This window comes from Bubalus kerabau, chromosome 7 (assembly GCF_029407905.1).
Source record: "Bubalus kerabau isolate K-KA32 ecotype Philippines breed swamp buffalo chromosome 7, PCC_UOA_SB_1v2, whole genome shotgun sequence".
Lineage (NCBI taxonomy): Eukaryota > Metazoa > Chordata > Mammalia > Artiodactyla > Bovidae > Bubalus > Bubalus kerabau.
Window position 1 is genome coordinate 11,666,693 of NC_073630.1, and position 18,852 is coordinate 11,685,544.

The window sequence follows — 18,852 nt, forward strand, 5'->3', positions numbered from 1 at the left end:
CCTGTGTTTTTCCATTTACCCTCAGCTTCGTCGGACACGCTTTACTGCTTCCATAGATCATCCTACGAGAGGTCACAGATCACACAGAACCTACAGAAACAGGAAATCAAACTTCCTGAGTCCACTACAAAACACAGAAACCTGTTTCCTCTTCACATCTCAAATTGGCAAACCTCTGTCTTAGCAGATTCAGTGTGGAAGCAGTTGTCAGAAAGGCTAGAAGGACTTTATCCCCCAATTTTACTTGAGCTTTCTAGCTTCCAACTACTGAAATGAAAGGAGCAAGGCTATTTATCCTGCTTTCTAGTTTATGGAGTGGAGGCTTTGGGCTTAATGGCCCTATGCACACTTGGACTACAACTGAGGATGAGAACTCCCAGAAGAATGCGACCTCTGCTTCAGTTCCTCCAAACAAAGGACAAAGTCTCCAGGTGCTGCCAACCCCCAAGATCACATCAACTGAGGTGGCCACAGCTCCTGATTCCAGCACTTCCGAAGACAGTCTTCTGAAATCAATACCACTGCCCTCAGAGACAAGTGCATCTCCTGAGGGTGTGAGAAAACAAACTCTCACACCCACAGAGAAGACAGAAGAAGGGATGCTGAAGTTACAAACGCTTGCCCTCCAGACGGAATCTACCCTCAAGTTCAGTCCTAAAGCAGAGTCAGTGATTCTTTCCAACTCCACCCTGAAATTTCTTCAGAGCTTTGCCAGAAAGACGAATGAACAAGGCATTTCTCCAAACTCAGTTGGAGGCGTGGGAAATCGATCGCCACAGGAAACGTACCTCAGCAGAGGTGACAGCCCTGGAAGCCAAAGAACCAGCAAACAAAAATCAAGTTTTGAAACAACTAGAGGAAAGTAAGAAAATTCTTTTTTTCCCCCCTTTCTAGTGATATGGTTTATAAGATTGCAAGCTAACAGTTAAACGGTCTGATTTCCAGACAGGATTTTATGTTCAAGATGAAACCAGATCATATGTCAGTTAGATGAGGGAATTGAGCATTACCTTATCTTAAAAGGAAAAGCTGAACAAACAAAATGCAGCAATTTGTTTTAATTGAAGTGGTCCAAGTTACTAAATAGAGGTACTTTAACTGGCGATGGTCGCTAACCCTACAGTGTAACCCTACAGTGACTTGTTAGTTAACTCACATCAAGCATATGCTGGTTGTGCTCAGAATTACATCCACAAGGTGAAAGAAAAAAATGTCAATACGGTTAACGTGTGAACAGATTTAAAAATTGAAACAGCCTGGTGCTGTGGAAATTAAACAGTTATCAAGAACAAAGCAAGCAGAGCTGGGTTGGAATCCTGGCTCCCGTACTGTCTGGATCCTTGACTTAAGCAAGTCAATTGATGTTCCTGAATCTAAGTTTTTTCATTTGTAAAATACAGATAGGAAATACAGATAAAAATTCCAACTTTGCAGGGTTATCATGCAAGATTTAAATTAATGAAATGTGCTTAGACACATACTTCTCACAGAATGGGTGCTCAAGAAATCATATTTTACTAGTACTGTTATACTGAGTTATGCTATTATCATTAAAGTGTTGATTAGAAAGGCCAATTTTTCAAATTGATTTTGATTTAAAATTAGAGAAAATTTGATTTGAATTGTTGAAACAAAATAATAAAACAAAGCTTAAAACAGTATCATTAAAGAAAACTTTTAAAAGGCCCAAAAAAACAAGAACAAAACACTGAGAAATGCAAGTCAGTGTTCTATTTATTTAATGTTCAAAATTATTTCTATGTTTGGAATACTAGATGTTTAGTATTATGAAATTAAACTTTCAAATACCTTTTGCTTATAATAAAAATGTAAAGACACCAAATAATGCCTTGGAAGCTTGAGTTAAATACCTGACTATATAAACTAATTTAAGTTAATAATAGCAACTTACACCTGCTATATGAAAGGCATTGTGTTAATGATATAAAGATGTTCTTGATATAAAGATGAGGACACACTGGGAATATAAACCAATAGATTTGTATTTATTTAATTTCATTTTCACTGTATTTCAAAGGTTATAGAATTTTTTAAATATGGAAGTAAATGTGATTTTAACTAAAAGCATTAACTTGGTGGAATGTAGAACATGCCAATGTACTATAAAATAAATACTACAGATTACAAAATGTTCAACTTGGGATGGATATACTTTGTCTATAACAGACATTTTAACAGATATATAAATTAAGCTTTCTCATGCTTAGAACAACAGAATATGGACTATCAAATAATAGTAAAATGTAAACTATGGAGAGTCATAGTCACTTATAAAATCATCTCTATTAATATTTTGTAATATTCTATGATTTAATTTTTTTAAACAAGTTGTATAGAAACCTTAGGCACTCATAGAAAATGACTTGAACTTTTTAGAGATGTGTGTCAAGAGGTTTCAATAGATTGTAAATACAACCAAAAGAAAAAGGGAACAGTTCTAATTAAAATAGTGCTTAAAGTTTTACATGGCATATAGAAATGGCATACAGTTGTTTCATAATTAGAAGTAGTAATTGATAACTTGAATACTAGATACATGCTAATTGTTTTACCCAGAGACCTCACTGTCAAAGCTTATGAACACCTACTTATTTTTATATATTTTTATATATTACAAATCACCTGATGATTTTTATATATTGCCTATTATGTGCCTAACATTGTACTGGTCTCTGGGGAAATAGAGAATTTTTAAAATAATTCCTGCTTCCAAGAAATATTTTCTATAAAAAGTAACCACCAACATGTCTCAGATTTTTAAAAATTCAGTATATGTTAGGAGGAAACAAGACATTAAAGTTGTAACCTGCTGAGCAGAACTCCATCCCTTGGATTTTCCAATGACAATAATCTTATTTCTGGGGCTTCCCATGTGGCTCTGGAGGTAAAGAACACTCCTGCCAGTGCAGGAGATGTAAGAGATGCATGTTTGATCCCTGGGTCGGGAGAATCCCCTGGAGAAGATAAAGGCAACACACTCCAGTATTCTTCCCTGGAGAAACCATGGAAAGAGGAGCCTGGCAGAGTACAGTCCATAGGGTTGCACAGAGTCAGACATGATTGAAGCGACTTAGCACACATGTACTTAGAGGGTCTTGAACAAACTTCAGGAGACAGTGGAGGACTGAACAACAACAACTTAAGAGTCTACATCCTGAAGTCGTTCTATTTCATTTTTTTGGCTGAACCATGCAGCATGCAGGATCTCAGTTCCCTGACCAGATCAAACTCTCTGCATTGGGAGCACCGAGTTATATACCACTGGACCACCAGGGAGGTCCTGAAGTTCTCTTTTGGTAAACTTTTCATTCAGTCCCAGACTTCTACTCATTAAGCCACGCAATTGATAATGGTATGAGATAAATGAGATAGGCCCATCTCTTACAGACACAGTGCTGACGAAAAGAAACCTTAACAAGGTCAAAAGAGATCTTTCATATTTTATTTGATTAACAAACAAAAATAGTAGCAAACACTTTATGGTATTTTCTCTAGTACTATACTGAGTGTGTGTATGTGTGTGTGTGTGTGTGTGTGTGTGTGTATATATATGAAAATACATAATTTTCAGTCCTTTAAACATCACCGTAATTCTATGAAGAAGATTCTTTTACTATTTCATTATGGAGAGGTTAAGAAATTTAACTAGGGTCACTTAGCTAGTAAATTGCACAGCAAAAATGCAAACCCAGGCTGACTGTCTTCAGAGACAAAGCATTCCATCCCTACGTTATACTCCCTCAGCAAACACAGTCTACTACCCCAACTGGAAAAAACAAGTGGCCAGTATATTTCCCCACTTCTGAGGCTTCAGTGGCTATTCTTTGCTCCATAACAGAGTCCAGATTTGTTACCCAGTCAGTCACACAATGCCATCTTCGATCTGGCTCTTGCCTATCTCCCCAGCCTCATCTTCTGTCACTTTCTGGCCATTAAAATTTGTAGTTTTCTAGTCCACAGTATATTGTTTGTTAAACCCATCTCTGGTCCCTGTTTGTACTTCTGGCTAGCATAGTCTTATTTTCCTATCACCTACTTCTTTTACACCTAATAATAATACCTCCAGGAAGCCTTCTCAGTCTGTCAGGTGGGCTCTCTGACTGTACTTCAACTCTGAATTCTTCTTTTGCCACACTTACAGTAGTGTATTATAAGTATATACGTGATCTCCTTGCATTTAGGGACATATTTTCATTGCTAGTAAAATATTTGGTTTATAATACGTACACAATATTTAATGAACTGACTGTAAAGTTTATGGATCTATATGTAAATATATAAACAAATCCTTCCTAAAGAATTATTATTTCTGTATAAGAACACCTGATTGGGGATAAACTCATCTTTAGGTTTTGGGGTTTTTTCCCTAATACTCTTAGAATTTTATAGTGATTCTACTTAAAAGGAATACTTACATCAATAGAATTTTTCTGGCATATTTTTGTCTCATCTTGTATTTTGTCTCATCTTAGCACCACAGAACTCCTGGCCCCACTAGAGTTGTGGTTTCCTGTCTAGCACAATGGAGGTTGGTCAGTGACCAAGCACTTTGAAACAGGCAGGATAAAAAGGAGAAATTAGAATTAGTGTATCTATGCAGTGAGCCAGTATTTGCTGAGGACTAATACAGGCTACAGTTCATGGGGTCTCAAAGAGTCAGACATGACTGAGCAACTAACACTTTCAACTTTCAATACGTCCCCAGCATTGTGCTTGTGCTGAGAGTAAAACAGTGAAAACAAACTCCCACCTGTTCTGCCCTCATGGAACCTGCAGTCCAGGAGGGCATGGGGAGGAAAAAGAGTGCATCACAAATACTGATGTGGAATCAAAATGGTGATTGACATTCTGGATGAAGTTCTTAAGAATATGTAACAGGGTGAGTGGCCTACCCTGAGCACTGTGAGCCTCCCCTGAGAGGATAGTAGGTAAAATGAGATATCGAGAGGCATCGACTGCCTACATAATAACTTCTCTCACAATCCCAACGCCTGCACGTGTGTACTTGAATCTTTATCTCAGTGAATGATAGTTCCATAACTGGAAACCTTTGGTATATCTTTTACATTTTCTCCCCTGGCCTTTATATAATCAATTAAGAAGTCTCAGTGTCCTCTCCAACATCCTTCAAACCCCTAGCCTCTCTCCACCTTTACCATACCATCCCATTCTTACCACCATTATCCACCACCAATCTCTTAACTTATCCACATTTCCACTCTTGCCTCCACACATGTGAGACCTTTCAAACTTTTTTATTGAATAAATTTGACATAGAACATTGTATGTTTGACACAGAGCTCGGCTCCTCTGAGTCCCTCTGTGCCCGGCCGCCTGCTCCAACCCAGGTGCCGCCAGGGCCGGGGCCACTGCACCCACACTGAATCCTGATTATTTTAAGCTAGCTGTGGAAATGGTTTCCCTTTGCAATGTTTGACTTAGGAGTAGCCATGTGACCAGCTTTTGACCAAAGAGACACCTGGGAAGAACCATGGGGGGACCTCAAGGAAAAACTTCCCTACTCTTGACACTCAAGGTTTCTCTTCTTCCTCTAGACATGCACTCTCTACTGTGATAGCCACTAAGCACAGGTGGCTATTTAAAATTAAATTAATTAAAATTAAGTGAAATTAAAAATTCAGTTCCTCAGTCATACTACTAGTTACATGGTCAAGCACTCTGTTCACCTGGAGCTAGTGGCTGCCATATGGGACAATGTAGACACAGAGTATTTGCATTGTTGCAGAAAGTTCTATTGGATAATGCTGTGCCTGGATATTTTCAGTTTGGATTTGATGCTGAAACAGTGGTACCCATCTGAAAAACACTGAAAGGGGCTAGGGATTGCAAGTGAAAATGGAGATATCCCGAGGTTTTGAAAGATTGGCTTCCCTGATAGCTTAGCTGGTAAAGAATCTGCCTGCAATGCGGGAGACCTGGGTTCCATCCCTGAGTTGGGAAGATCTCCTGGAGAAGGGAAAGGCTACCCACTCCAGTATTCTGGTCTGGAGAATTCCACAGACTGCATAGTCCATGGGATCACAAAGACTTGGACACGACTGAGCGACTTTCACTTCACTTCAAGGCATTTAAACTTTAACTCAGGTTAATGAATTTCATTGAATGTAAGACTTCATATACTGTGATGCATTATCTTATGTATTAATAAGAAAATATGACATTAAAGTTTTTAGATTTATCTCTCAGAGTTTTATTATATATCACTTATGCATCCTTGAAATGAAAATATAAATAAAACTGGTTTAGCTATTTCTAAGGCAGTAACAATACCTACTGTCTGACCAATAGTGACTAAAAGATACCATTGATTTCAAAACATATTCCTGATTTCAGAGATATGTGTCTTAAAAATCGGTGAAACTTGGTATTTTGCTCACATGCTCAAATTCACTTGGTAGCTTTCCATACCTATAGAATAAAATTATAAATCCTCACTATGCACTCTGGGTCTTGCTCATGACCCCCTATCTTTATGATCTAAATTTCCACCATGCTCCAAGCTCACTCCACTTCATTTTCTCCACAAATGGGTTTCCTTCTGGTTACTGACCATGTCAAGTTAATACGTAGCTCAAGGAAATTTCCTGTTTGCTCTTGATAGAATGCTCTAACTTCAGTATTTTGAATGATGGATTCCTTTTCTTCATGCAACTCTAGCATTGATGTCCCTCTCTCAAGCAGACCTTCTCTGACAACCCAATGTCAAATTGCCATCTTATCACCTTTACTTTTTTCTTTAAAGTATTTATTTGAAATTACTGAGTTTATTAATATAGACATTTGTGTATTTTATATTTTTCATGTCAAAAATACAGCCTATGATAATAGGAACCTTGCCCTTTTCAATTATTATTCTATTCAACTGCTAACATAAGTGCCATGCACATAGAAAAAGCCAAACAAAATTCTGTGGAATGACTGCTTATTGAATGGATTTGGAGTTTGAAGCAGAGATCAAGGCTAGAGACATAAGTTTGGAAAATATGAGAACTATAAAAATATGGATAATCAATTGAGGAGTTTTCTCTCTCTCTCCTTTTTTTTTTTTTAATGAAAAAGGAAAGGGAGAGAAAGCAGAAGTCAGAGATGGCCCTGAGAGTTTCCCACTCTCTTGTTGCCATTGTATTTTATTTTGCATAGAGAATGGCCATAAATATTGTAAAATGTTAATGAAAAGCCCAGAAGGGAAAAGTTGAATATGAAACAAGATGAATACTTTATTTGCTGAGTTTACTGGAAACTTGTTTTATTTTAGAATTTCATTTGTTTATTCTTTCTATAAGCTATATAACTTGCTTTAAGTACAAACAGGTGGCCCAAGTTAAATAAATTATGATTTCTAGTATGTTTAAGGGCTTTCCTGGTGGCTCAGTCAGTAAAGAATCTGCCAGCAATGCGGGAGACCTGGGTTTGATCCCTGGGTTGGGAAGATCCCTTGGAGGAGGGCATGGCAACCCACACCAGTATTCTTGCCTGGAGAATCCCCATGGACTGGGCAGACTGTGGCCCATGGGGTCACAAAGAGTCAGACACAACTGAGCGACTAAGCATATCACAGTATGTCTAAAATAATAAATACTACAAGTCTTGTATTAATTAGACCACTTGTAAATAGAAATTTTAAATATAATTTAAAAATTTAATGGTTTAAAATCACAAAAACTAACCATCTAATTAATTCTATTGCCTATCATAATAAGCATTTTTCTGCTTAATTCTGTAAATTATGAGGTTTTAGATGTGAAAAATCTGGTCAATTAAATTCAGATAACATCTTAGTCCATTCAGGCTGTTATAACAAAATAAAAGACTGGGTGGCTTATAAACAACAGAAATTTATTTCTCAGTTCTGGAAGCTGGAAGCCCAGGAACAGTTGCTAGCATGGTCAATGAGGGCTTTTTTTCAGGTTCCTGAGTTCTCATTTTACCCCCACATGGTGGAAGGGATGAGGGATCTCTCTAGGGCCTCTGTTATAAGGGCACTAATACCTTATACCTAATAACTCCCAAAGCCCCCATCTCTCAATACTATCATAATGGGCATTTGGATGTCAACAAATGGAGTTGGAGGGGGACACAAACATTCAGTCTATAACACGTGTTGTTTGCAAAGTTCTTATCAAAGGCCTAGTAGCATCCAAGGGGATTATTCTCACGTGCTATAAATATCTAAAAGGAAACACACCATTTATATCCTTGAGAAATAAATGTATCAACTACATTATTGCCAGTGAAAAATACTAAAGTATATTCTGCATCTCAATTTTTTCTTGTTAATCATTTCCTTTTATTTCTTTGATATTTTTACTCACTAAATTGCTGCTGAATATATAAGTACATATTGTATGATACATACCAGATTTTAAGGAGTGCTTATATAATCTAGGTGATGATATGAGAAGTGTTTGTATACTTTGTTTACTTAAATATGAAATTAATTTAAAAATGTGTTACTTGGAGGGATGCTAAAAGAGTCAGTTTACAGGAACAACTGATTTAAGTACAGCATTAAGCATCACAGCATCTATTAGCCTGCCTTTCCGGAGGCTCTGCAGTTTGCACAGTGGGGAAGTCTGACACCTACTGGAGTAGAGTTTACAATATCCCTGAAAACACTCAAGTCACAGGATGGGGAAAAGAAACAACAATAAAATAAAATCAGGAAGATAAAACAAATGTATGAAAAAAAGTTTAAGGTACCTTTAATGATTGCTACTTATAAAAATGCATATGTTATGCATATCTAATTCAATGTACCTCTTAAAAATGTTCTATTATTGGCTTTAAAACTTGAAAAATAGGTTTGGTCCAAAAGGCAAACTCCATGCACATTCTGGGAAGGGGGCACCCTCAGCTCATTCTCCTAAAATTTTACACTGAAAATTACTATTATTATTATTGTATATACACAATAATTTGTGACTCTGAGCATATGTCATTAAAACCTCAATTATATTCACTACATTGTGCCCACCATGGAAGGCAAATCAGTGGTGCCTGACAAAAGACTTTCATTGCAAAGGATGGTATATAAAAGGTTTTTTTTTTTCTTAAAACCTAAGTTAACCAGAAAATTCAAGTATCAGAAATTTCCCATCATCTGAGATTTTCATGATTGCCTCTCAAGATCTGTTTCAAATATTTCTATGATTCTTTTATAAAACTAATACTTCTATCCCAGTTTAAATATTATACAGACTTTAGAAAATGAATGGGCTATATAAAGGTATTACACTAAAATAAAATGAACCACAATTTTTAAAATTTGAAAATAGTCATTTTCTTAAGGAGATTATTATCAAGATGGACTTATCTTTTGGACTAACTGCCAAAACTAAATATAAAATGTCTAATGCTTTATTTGTGTGTGATTTACATAATAAGATCTTTTCACTAAATATAAATGCTTACTTCCAAGTTCTATTAATATTTCTTTCACATTGTATATTTCCTTTGGACTACTTTCTCTTTTGTAACTGGTGCACTACCTATAAATCCTATATAGTCTATGAAATTCTCCAGGTCAGAATACTGGAGTGGGTAGTCTTTACTTTCTCCAGGGGTCTTCCCAACACAGGGATGGAACCCAGGTCTCCTGCATTGCAGACAGATTCTTTACCAGCTGAGCCACAAGGGAAGCCCAATGAAAATAAAGATTCCTATAAGATTACATAACATTTGGGAAGTATTTAGGTTCATGTCTTCTTGGGACTATAGAGACATCTGGAACATATTTCTTCTGAGCGCTAAACTTCATCATATGCAGTGAACCACAACAATAATAATCTTCTGTATTGACCTGATATACATAAGCATTTACAGTTAAGATGAATTTATCAGGTCATTAGAGAAGAAAAAGGAGCGATCTCTACTAGTGTATGAGGCAGAAAACAAAGTGGGAGATTTATACATACATATATACAGCTATATATATATATATATATATATATATATATATATATATATAGAAGTCACTCAGTCGTGTCCGACTCTCTGTGACCCCATGGGCTATACATATAGCCCACCAGGCTCCTCCGTCCATGGGATTCTCCAGGCAGGAATACTGGAGTGGGGTTGCCATGTCCTTCTCCAGGGGATCTTCCCGACCCAGGGATAGAACCTGGGTCTCCCACATTGTGGGGCAGACGCTTTACCCTCTGAGCCACCTATATAGGTATCTATCTATTCCTTTCATAAAAATATCCTATTGAACTCTCTGAATCATGTAGTCGTTAGCAGCAGCAGCAACTGTTTTAAATATATTTAGTCATTTAATCTCACAACAATTTGTGAGGTAGGTAACATTATTAAATTTATTGTAAATACACAGTCTCCCCAAGTACAAAACCTTATCCAACTTCCAAGAGAAAATTACATACCCTTGGCTAGTTTATGGTGGGAATTTTGCTGATTGACTTTGATTTCTAGTGTATAGTCTCAGGAATTGGTATTTTCATGGTATTGTGTCAATTCAAATCACAGGGTGTGAATATAAATATTTAAACATTGTCTTCTATGAACAGGATGACAAGCAATTTATTAATCTGAATTTTAAGGACCAGTATAAATACATTACATTAATCTTTTTAGATCGGTGTTTTCTATTTCTTAAGAAAAATACTTGTCATGGTCATTATTTAAATGAATCCTTTGTTGCTTCAGTCCGCTCTCGATTCAGGATAAGAATGGATATGTGTGGGCCATGGTTTGGTCAGTGTGCGCAGCAAACGGCAGTGACCAACTCATGGAATTTTTAATTTAGTGTTTTCACTGGCTCCTTGGAAGACTGGATTTCTAAAATGTTTCAGAATAGAACGACTGTTTATTTACAGTGCTTTTCTGAGTTCATTAAGCACAAGACTTCAAGTTTTCTGAATCAAAATAGAATCTTCTTCTATCATTACTTTTTTAAGTTCTGCAAGTGCATCTCATGTTCCTAAATAGCCAAAGATGTCTGCTTTTCCCTCAAACAAATCTTTTACCTATTAACTTGGAAAATCCAAAGGATCAATACAAGCCCTTCTCAGTACATGTCGCTACACAAAAGCAAGTGTTATTACCCTTAAAGAGAATCCCAAATGCAGTCTGCTGTTTGGAGGGTTAGGACCCCATGGAAAGCTCAACACTTCAAAGAAACTGCTCTCTGTTTGCCATAATCAGTCTGGAAAGGTACAAAAGACGTCTAGATTTAAGCAAAATGCTTGTCTGGGATCATTACATTGCTTTTAAACTTGCCTGTCACCATTTCACCATGCTGGATTTTATATTTTAAAACTTATATTTTCAAATTATTCGGTTTTAAAATTATATTTACATATTTAATATCCCTTAATGAGCTTATTTCATTGGTAGCATAAAACCTAATTATGAGTCACACCAGGGACTCTTTGGCTGTGGATAGTTCTCCCAATTTACACTGGATCAAAGATTGCTGGGCCATGAGCAATCTACTGATCTGCTTTTTTGCCTACTACACTATTTTAGTCATGAAATGGTTTTACTATTTAGAGTTTTAAACAATCACTTGCAGGTGATGCCGATTTACTCTCACAAACAATATCTAACTATCTTTCTATCATCTTTTTTCCCCCAAAACCCAGGTTACATAGTGACAGTGGTACTTTTTTCCTGCCTCATACTGTCCCCTCCAAAATCATTCAGCCAATGCTTACATGACAGTTTAACTGGGCTTCAGCCGAAGTTAATCATTCCCTGTAATTAGGATAATCAGTGGATTTGCATGAAAAATCTATTTTTAAAATATCCCTTTATTGTAGTCTTTAATTTTTAAATTTTTGTTACCTGTTTTTGGCAGTTCTTTGTTTCACATTATTTTTCCAAGTATCACCACACTTGAACAAAATTTGCTAACGTGTCTTTTTATGTCTTTACAGAACTGAATTGTCAAACTTCTCATTCAAAAGAACCTTGCACAATAAGCTGTATAATGCTCAATTTTTCTGCCTTAGACAGATGAATGACTGAGTCAGCTTTATTTGTAAAAGACCTAAATATTTCAAAGCAGATATTTAGTGACTCTGGGGAAAAATGTGTTCCTTCTTTGGTTTTTAACATTTAGGTTGATTGTTGTATTATTTTAATAATAATAATTATTATTATTTTAAAGAGCATAGATTTCTTATATTCTAGTGATTTTGTGACATACGTCTCATACTGATTTGAACTCATTTGTTGCTGTTCAGTTGCTCAGTTGTGTCCAACTCGTTGCAACCCCATGGACTGCAGCACGCCAGGCTTCCCTGTCCTTCACTATCTCCTGGAGTTTGCTCAGACTCATGTCTGTTGAGTCAGTGATGCCATCCAACCATCTCATCTTTTGTCCTCTCCTTCTCCTCCTGCTCTCAATCTTTCCCAGCACCAGGGTTTTTTCCAATGAGTTGGCTCTTTGCACCAGGTGGCCAAAATACTGGAGCTTCAGCATCATTCCTTCCAATGAATATTCAGGGTTGATTTCCTTTGGGGTTGACCGGTTTGATCTCCTTCAATCCAAAGAACTCTCAAGCATCTCAGAAGCATCAATTCTTCGGCACTCAGCCTTCTTTATGGTCCAAATCTCATATCTGTACATGACTACCAGAAAAACTTTGATTCTACAGACTTTTGTTGGCACAGTGATGTCTCTGCTTTTTAATATGCTGTCTAGGTTTGTCATAGCTTTCCTTCCAAGGAGCAACCATCTCCTAATTTCGTGGCTGCCGTCACTGTCCACAGTGATTTTGAAGCTCAAGAAAATAAAGTCTGTCACTGTTTCCACTTTTTCACCATCTATTTGCCATGAAGTGATGAGAGCAGATGCCATGATCTTAGTTTTTTGAATGTTGATTTTAAGCCAGATTTTTCACTGTCCTTTTTCACCCTCATCAAGAGGCTCTTTTGTTCATTTGATGTTACAGTCATGAGCTTTGCTACTATACTTTGTAAATTATTCTGCCTCTACCTTCAAGAAACATAGTCTCAGTTACAAGTGAGCAGGAATATGTATCTTATTATATTTATATATAGGGAAAAATGATAGAAATAGAAACCTAAGAATGAAAAAAATCATATAATCCAATCATTCAATTAATCTATAGTTATTAAGTGGAGAAGGCAATAGCACCCCACTCCAGTACTCTTGCCTGGAAAATCCCATGGACGGAGGAGCCTAGTAGGCTACAGTCCATGGGGTCGCGAAGAGTCCGACACGACTGAACGATTTCACTTTCATTTTTCACTTTCATGCATTGGAGAAGGAAATGGCAACCCACTCCAGTGTTCTTGCCTGGAGAGTCCCAGGGATGGGGGAGCCTGGTGGGCTGCTGTCTATGGGGTCGCACAGAGTCGGACACAACTAAAGTGACTTAGCATAGCATAGCATAGCATAGTTATTAAGAACTTTCTTACAGTTTAGTATAGAATCTCTCTTATAATAAAATAACTGGTATTACAACCAGAAATGAGGCTGATTTTTGTTTTCCCAAATGGTATCTATATATTCCAGTCTCATTCTGTTAAAAATTAGAAAAATAATTTTTCAGATATTACAAGCATAATAAAAACATTTTCCAGACTTCTGCCTATAGCAACTAAGTTTCATCCATTTACATTAGATAATTTTCTTTCTCATATGATTTGTTTAATAAATTATTTTTATAAAATTGCAAATAATTTTTTTGTGTCTATACTCATTTAACTGTTAACATTTAACTCTCTCTCCATTCCCCTACAACTTAATTTGTAATCTTAATATATATCTTCAATTTAAGATTCTTTGAGGTGTGGAATATCTTTAAATATCATTTTGGATGGCTTCTGCCAGAATGTCAACTAAAAATAGGTACTTTAATAAGGGCCATTTTTGTCTGATCATGGCATTTTTGGCAAATGACCTACTTTAATGTTGTTACAGTTTCTCAGCCTCCTTGGAGAATGGTCAAGTCATATTCCATTATATGTTGAAGAGAGTAAGCATACATGCATGGATAGAAACAAAGTTTTTTAGAAACGGGCTTGAGAAAAGTTATAGGTACAATATGGTCTAATTGATAAGACATGGGTCAGCACAGCAATTCAACTGAATCTTTCTTTAAGGCAGGATTTATTTTTATGTTATTCTTAAAGTATACTTAAAATTGTGTGATATTTGATAAAAAATCGATTTATTTTTTAGTTTTATGTAAGAAAAGAGCATCACATGGTATTATTTCTGTAATTTGCTTGCATCACACAAGTTTAAGTATTGATGAATAAATCTATGTGTAAATATTTCAGAATGTATTTCACCATTCTGTGGTAAATGGACATTGAAACTACTTTTAAGCTTTGATAACTATAATACTGCTATAAATACTCAGATACATGATTCCTGGTACATATGTGCCATGGTTTCTCTAAAGTGTATATCTAACCACTGGATCAGAGGATTCAAAGTTCATTTTTACCTGATATTAACACATTGGTTTTCAAAGTGGTTGTGCCACTTTATAATTCCACCAATAGTATGTATGAGAGTCCAATTCTCTATCTCCTCTGAACACATGAGACTGTCAAATCCTCAATGTTTGCTTTTTGGAGGTATAAAGCATTATTCCATTATGATCTTAATTTGCATTTTCTTGATGTTGACAAGACTGACCTTTTTACATGTATAATAGACATTAGTATTTCTTTGTATAAAATGTTTGTTCAAGTAGTTTATCCATTTTTCAGTGTTCTATTTTTTGTCTTTATATTACTTATTGGTAGGAATTTGTTATATTTTTTGGATGTTATTTTTTTTTGTCTTTGCCAAATATTTTCTTCTAATCCACAGTCTCTCTTTTTATATTACTTCTGGTGCTTTCACATGAATAGAAATTTTAAATTTTTATGTATTTAAGTATTTTAGTTAGTACAAAGAAAAACAAGAGGGTTGTTTTTGTACTTTAACCTTATATGTTACAAGATGGCTAAATTCACTCATTACCTCCAGAATTTTTTTGTAAACACATCACAATCTTCCACATAAAACATGTTTTCTGCAGGTAAATATAATTTACTTATTTTCAGTCTACGTGTCTTTCTCTTTCTTATCTTATTATATTAGAAGAGGTTCCCAAGTAGTGAAGATATTTGTCTATGCTTTCAAGAGGTTTAGAGTTTTAGCTCTTCCTTTGAGAGCTTTAACCTGTTATTTGGTTAATTTTCATATCTGGTTTAAGATAGCAGTTCAACTTAATTTGTTGACATGTGGCTATCCATTTGTCTGGTCTTGAAAAGAGTATTCTTTTCTCCTTCAGAGTGCTCAGCACTCTTGACAAAAATCAACAGAATATAAATGTAAAGGTTTATTTCTGGACTCTAACTTCGATCCATTGATCTCTATCTATATCCTATTAATTAAGCTAAATGCAAGTCTTAATTAATGTAGTTTTGTAGTATGCTTTGAAATTGGATAGGGTAAGTACAGAGTGCTCTATTTCCCCCTGCCCCCCCCCCACCCCCAGTATGCTTTGGCTATCCTGAGTTACTTGCATTTCCCATATGAATTTTAAGCTTTAAATTTCTGCAAAAAAGCCAGCTGGGATTTTGACCAAGATTGTGTTTAAGAGACAGGATGGCAATACTCACCAAACTGATCTAACAATGTTAAGTTTTCTAATCGGTAAACACTTTTCATTTATTTAGGTCACCTTTAAGTTCTTTTCATGATATTTTGTAATTTTTGTAATTCCTTTGTTAAATGTTTCATGAGGTTATTATTATTTTGATACTAATGTGAATGGAATTGCTCTCTTAGTTTCATTTTTTGAATAGTTTCTAATGGGTAGAAACAAAACTATTTCTCATATATTGCAACCTTGCTGTATTTGCATATTAGCTCTAGTAGTGTTTTAGTGGACTCAGAATTTCCTACATGCAAGAAATATGCAAATATAAGTTTTACTTCTTCCTTTTTAGTATGGATCCATTTTTTTTTACTCTTCCCCAGTTACCCTGAATAAAACCTCCAGTAAAATGTTAAAAGTTCCATCTTAATGGCTCACTGTCATTTCCTTTAAGAGCCTCATATAAGTGCTTAGCCGTAAGTCCAAACTTGGGAATCCCAATATGACAAAACCCAGCCATTCCCCAGAATCCACACAATTGCCATCTGGTAGTGAGAACAGCTACTCTAGGTAATACTTTCCTTCTATTTGCAGTAAATCTGTTTGCCCTTTTGATAATTCAAATCGTATATATCTTAAAATTGGTTGAAAATGTATGCTTTTATATTCCTAGTCTACCAAAAAGTTTAAAGTGAGGATTATATTTTGGTCTGAAGCTTCCTTAATTTTACTAGCAATTAGTATATCATCCACATATTGGATTAAAACTCCATTAATTGGAGATCCCTGAATTCCTTGGTTAAGGCTTCCCCCAAAATAGGTGGCAGCAGGGAGGGGCATGCTAAAATCCTTGTGGCAATACCATCCAAAAAATATTGCTTTATATTAGTCTCTGGATCATCCCATTCACAGGCAAACAATTCTTGGGACTCAGGGATATGTAGTAAAAAGCATCTTTTAAATCCAGAACTATAAACCAGCAGTAGGCTCTAGATAAAGTTGTTCACAAAGCATATGTATTTGGCACCACAGGATATATATCCTCTACAGTTTGGTTAATGGCTTTCAAATGTACAAAAATGATAATCTCTGATCCTGAGCTTTTGTTATTTATTTATTGGCCGTGTCACATGGCTTGTAGGCTCTTAGTTCCCTGACCAGGTATTGAACCTGGATCACACGATTTCCCTTGTAGCTCAGCTGGTAAAGAATCCATTTGCAATGCAGGAGGCCTGGGTTCTATCCCTGGGTTGGGAAGATCCCCTGGAGAAGGGAAAGGCTATCCACTCCAGTATTCTAGCCTGGAGAATTCCATGGATCGCAAAGAGTTGGACATGACTCAGCAACTTTCACTTTCACTTTCTTTCACAGATCACAGCAGTGAAAGCCTGGAATCCTAACCAGAAGCCCGCTAGGGATCCTTCTCTGAGTTTTTGTATAAGCAGGATTGGAGGGTTATGTGGGGGTTAAGAAAGTCAGATTACTTTGCGTATAAGAAATGGGGCTATCAATGGCTTTATACTTTCCTCCACATGCTTCTTTTAAAGGGTATTTCTTTGGAGTCCTGGCACCTGGAGGAATTTTTACTACTATTGGGTCAGCCGTCTTAGTTCTTACTGCCCTCCTGTCATCCCAAACATCTAGACTTTCCTTCCTGAAATTTTTCAGGAATTTCAGGTTGGTGTTTTTCTCCCTATTAGAACAGTTTGGAGAGCTTCATCTTTTTAGGATCATCTCAGTAGGACAGCATTTTATTTATCAAATTATATGAGCTTCCCTGGTAGCTCTGTTGGTAAAGAATCTGCCTGCAATGCAGGAGTCCTGGGTTCAGTCCTTGGATCGGGAAGATCCCCTGGAAGAGGGAATGGCAAACCAGTCAAGTATTCTTGCCTGGAAAATCTCATGGACAGAGGAGCTTGGTGGGTTATAGCCCATGGGGTCGCAAGAGTCAGACACGACTTAGGGACTAAACCACTACCATCATAGATCAAAAGTAGAAAACAGTGAGTGACATATACAAATCCCCTGGGGTAGACCTTGGTCATCCAGACCTGTGGGAACTTGTCTTGAGGGATGTTGCCCTGCCTGAGGCAGAGGAGCCCCTGGACTAAATTATGTACTCTGGTGAGTACAGGGAAGGGGGACCAATCCCTTTTGATGATCCAGAAAGAAGGGTACAAGGCCAGAGCTGGACGTGCAGCTCTAGGATGGTTGGTGAAAACCTCAGGGGCACTTGCAGAGATTCCTCCCTTCATATAGGGAGAGAACTAAAAGAAACTCCACAGGAGGAGTCAAGGCCATTATTAGGCTCTGGCTCAGGCAAGACAGGCATTTTCTGAAGGTTTTCCCTCTGAATCAGAATTTCACATCTCTTTTGCAAATCCTTGAAGTGCAGTGAAGTTAAGTGAATGAAAGTCCCTCAGTCGTGTCCGACTCTTTGCAACTCCATAGACTGTACCTGCCAGGGTCCTCTGTCCATGGGATTCTCCATGCAAGAATACTGGAATGGGTTGCCATTTCCTTCTTCTTCTATAAATACCCAGTTTGGTTTTGCTGCTGAAAAATGTATTTAATAACTTGGAAAAACCAGTTGAAGTGAAATATGTGACCCCATTACTTGTACATGCCTATTCTTAATCTGAGGAAAGTGGATAACCACAGTGCAAGGCAGAGATGATGGTAGAACAGCCAGGAGTCTTCCATCACTGGAGGAAAAATAAGCCCTTTAGTGAAACTGAGCTCTGCAGTTCGCTGATAAGATTTCCTCCATAGTAGTGCTCAAAATAGTTTGCTTGTTGGCTAGCAAAAATACCAAGAGCCTAGAAAGGCCTTTCCTCACATTCATGGGGTGGGTCTGGTGTCATCCAGCAGAAACTCAAGGTCTGGGTGATGCAACGTTGGCTGTACCCTTGAGTTTACAGGAGATGAAGGAAGGCACCAATCTGGGGTTCAAAGCACACTTTTTTATAGGAAGTACCTGAGCACAGTAGAGCCCTGCCCTCCTCACCATCTCTTCACCTTAATGCTGGTTCTGAGGGGTTAGCCCACCCCTCCAAGAGTGAAGGTTTAGAAAGAGAGAGAGAGCACCTGGGTGGGCACACAACCCCTACATCAAAGCTCGGTCATTATCCTAAGTTTTAAACCCAAGAGCTGGGAATGGATTGCAAATGGATTGCAAATGGATTGTTACTCCCCTCAAAAAGAAGAAGGAAATGAAACAGCC

At 36.9% G+C, this 18,852-nt stretch overlaps 1 protein-coding gene across 1 annotated transcript in view; it reads left to right on the forward strand.

The window, feature by feature from the left end:
* MMRN1 (multimerin 1) overlaps nucleotides 1-18,852 on the forward strand; it is a 109,633-nt gene that overhangs the window by 21,252 nt on the left and 69,529 nt on the right. The window contains exon 2 of the mRNA XM_055587650.1: nucleotides 26-862. Within this exon, the coding sequence (XP_055443625.1) occupies nucleotides 273-862 (590 nt within the window). The 5' untranslated portion in view covers nucleotides 26-272. The remainder of the gene's footprint in view (nucleotides 1-25; nucleotides 863-18,852) is intronic.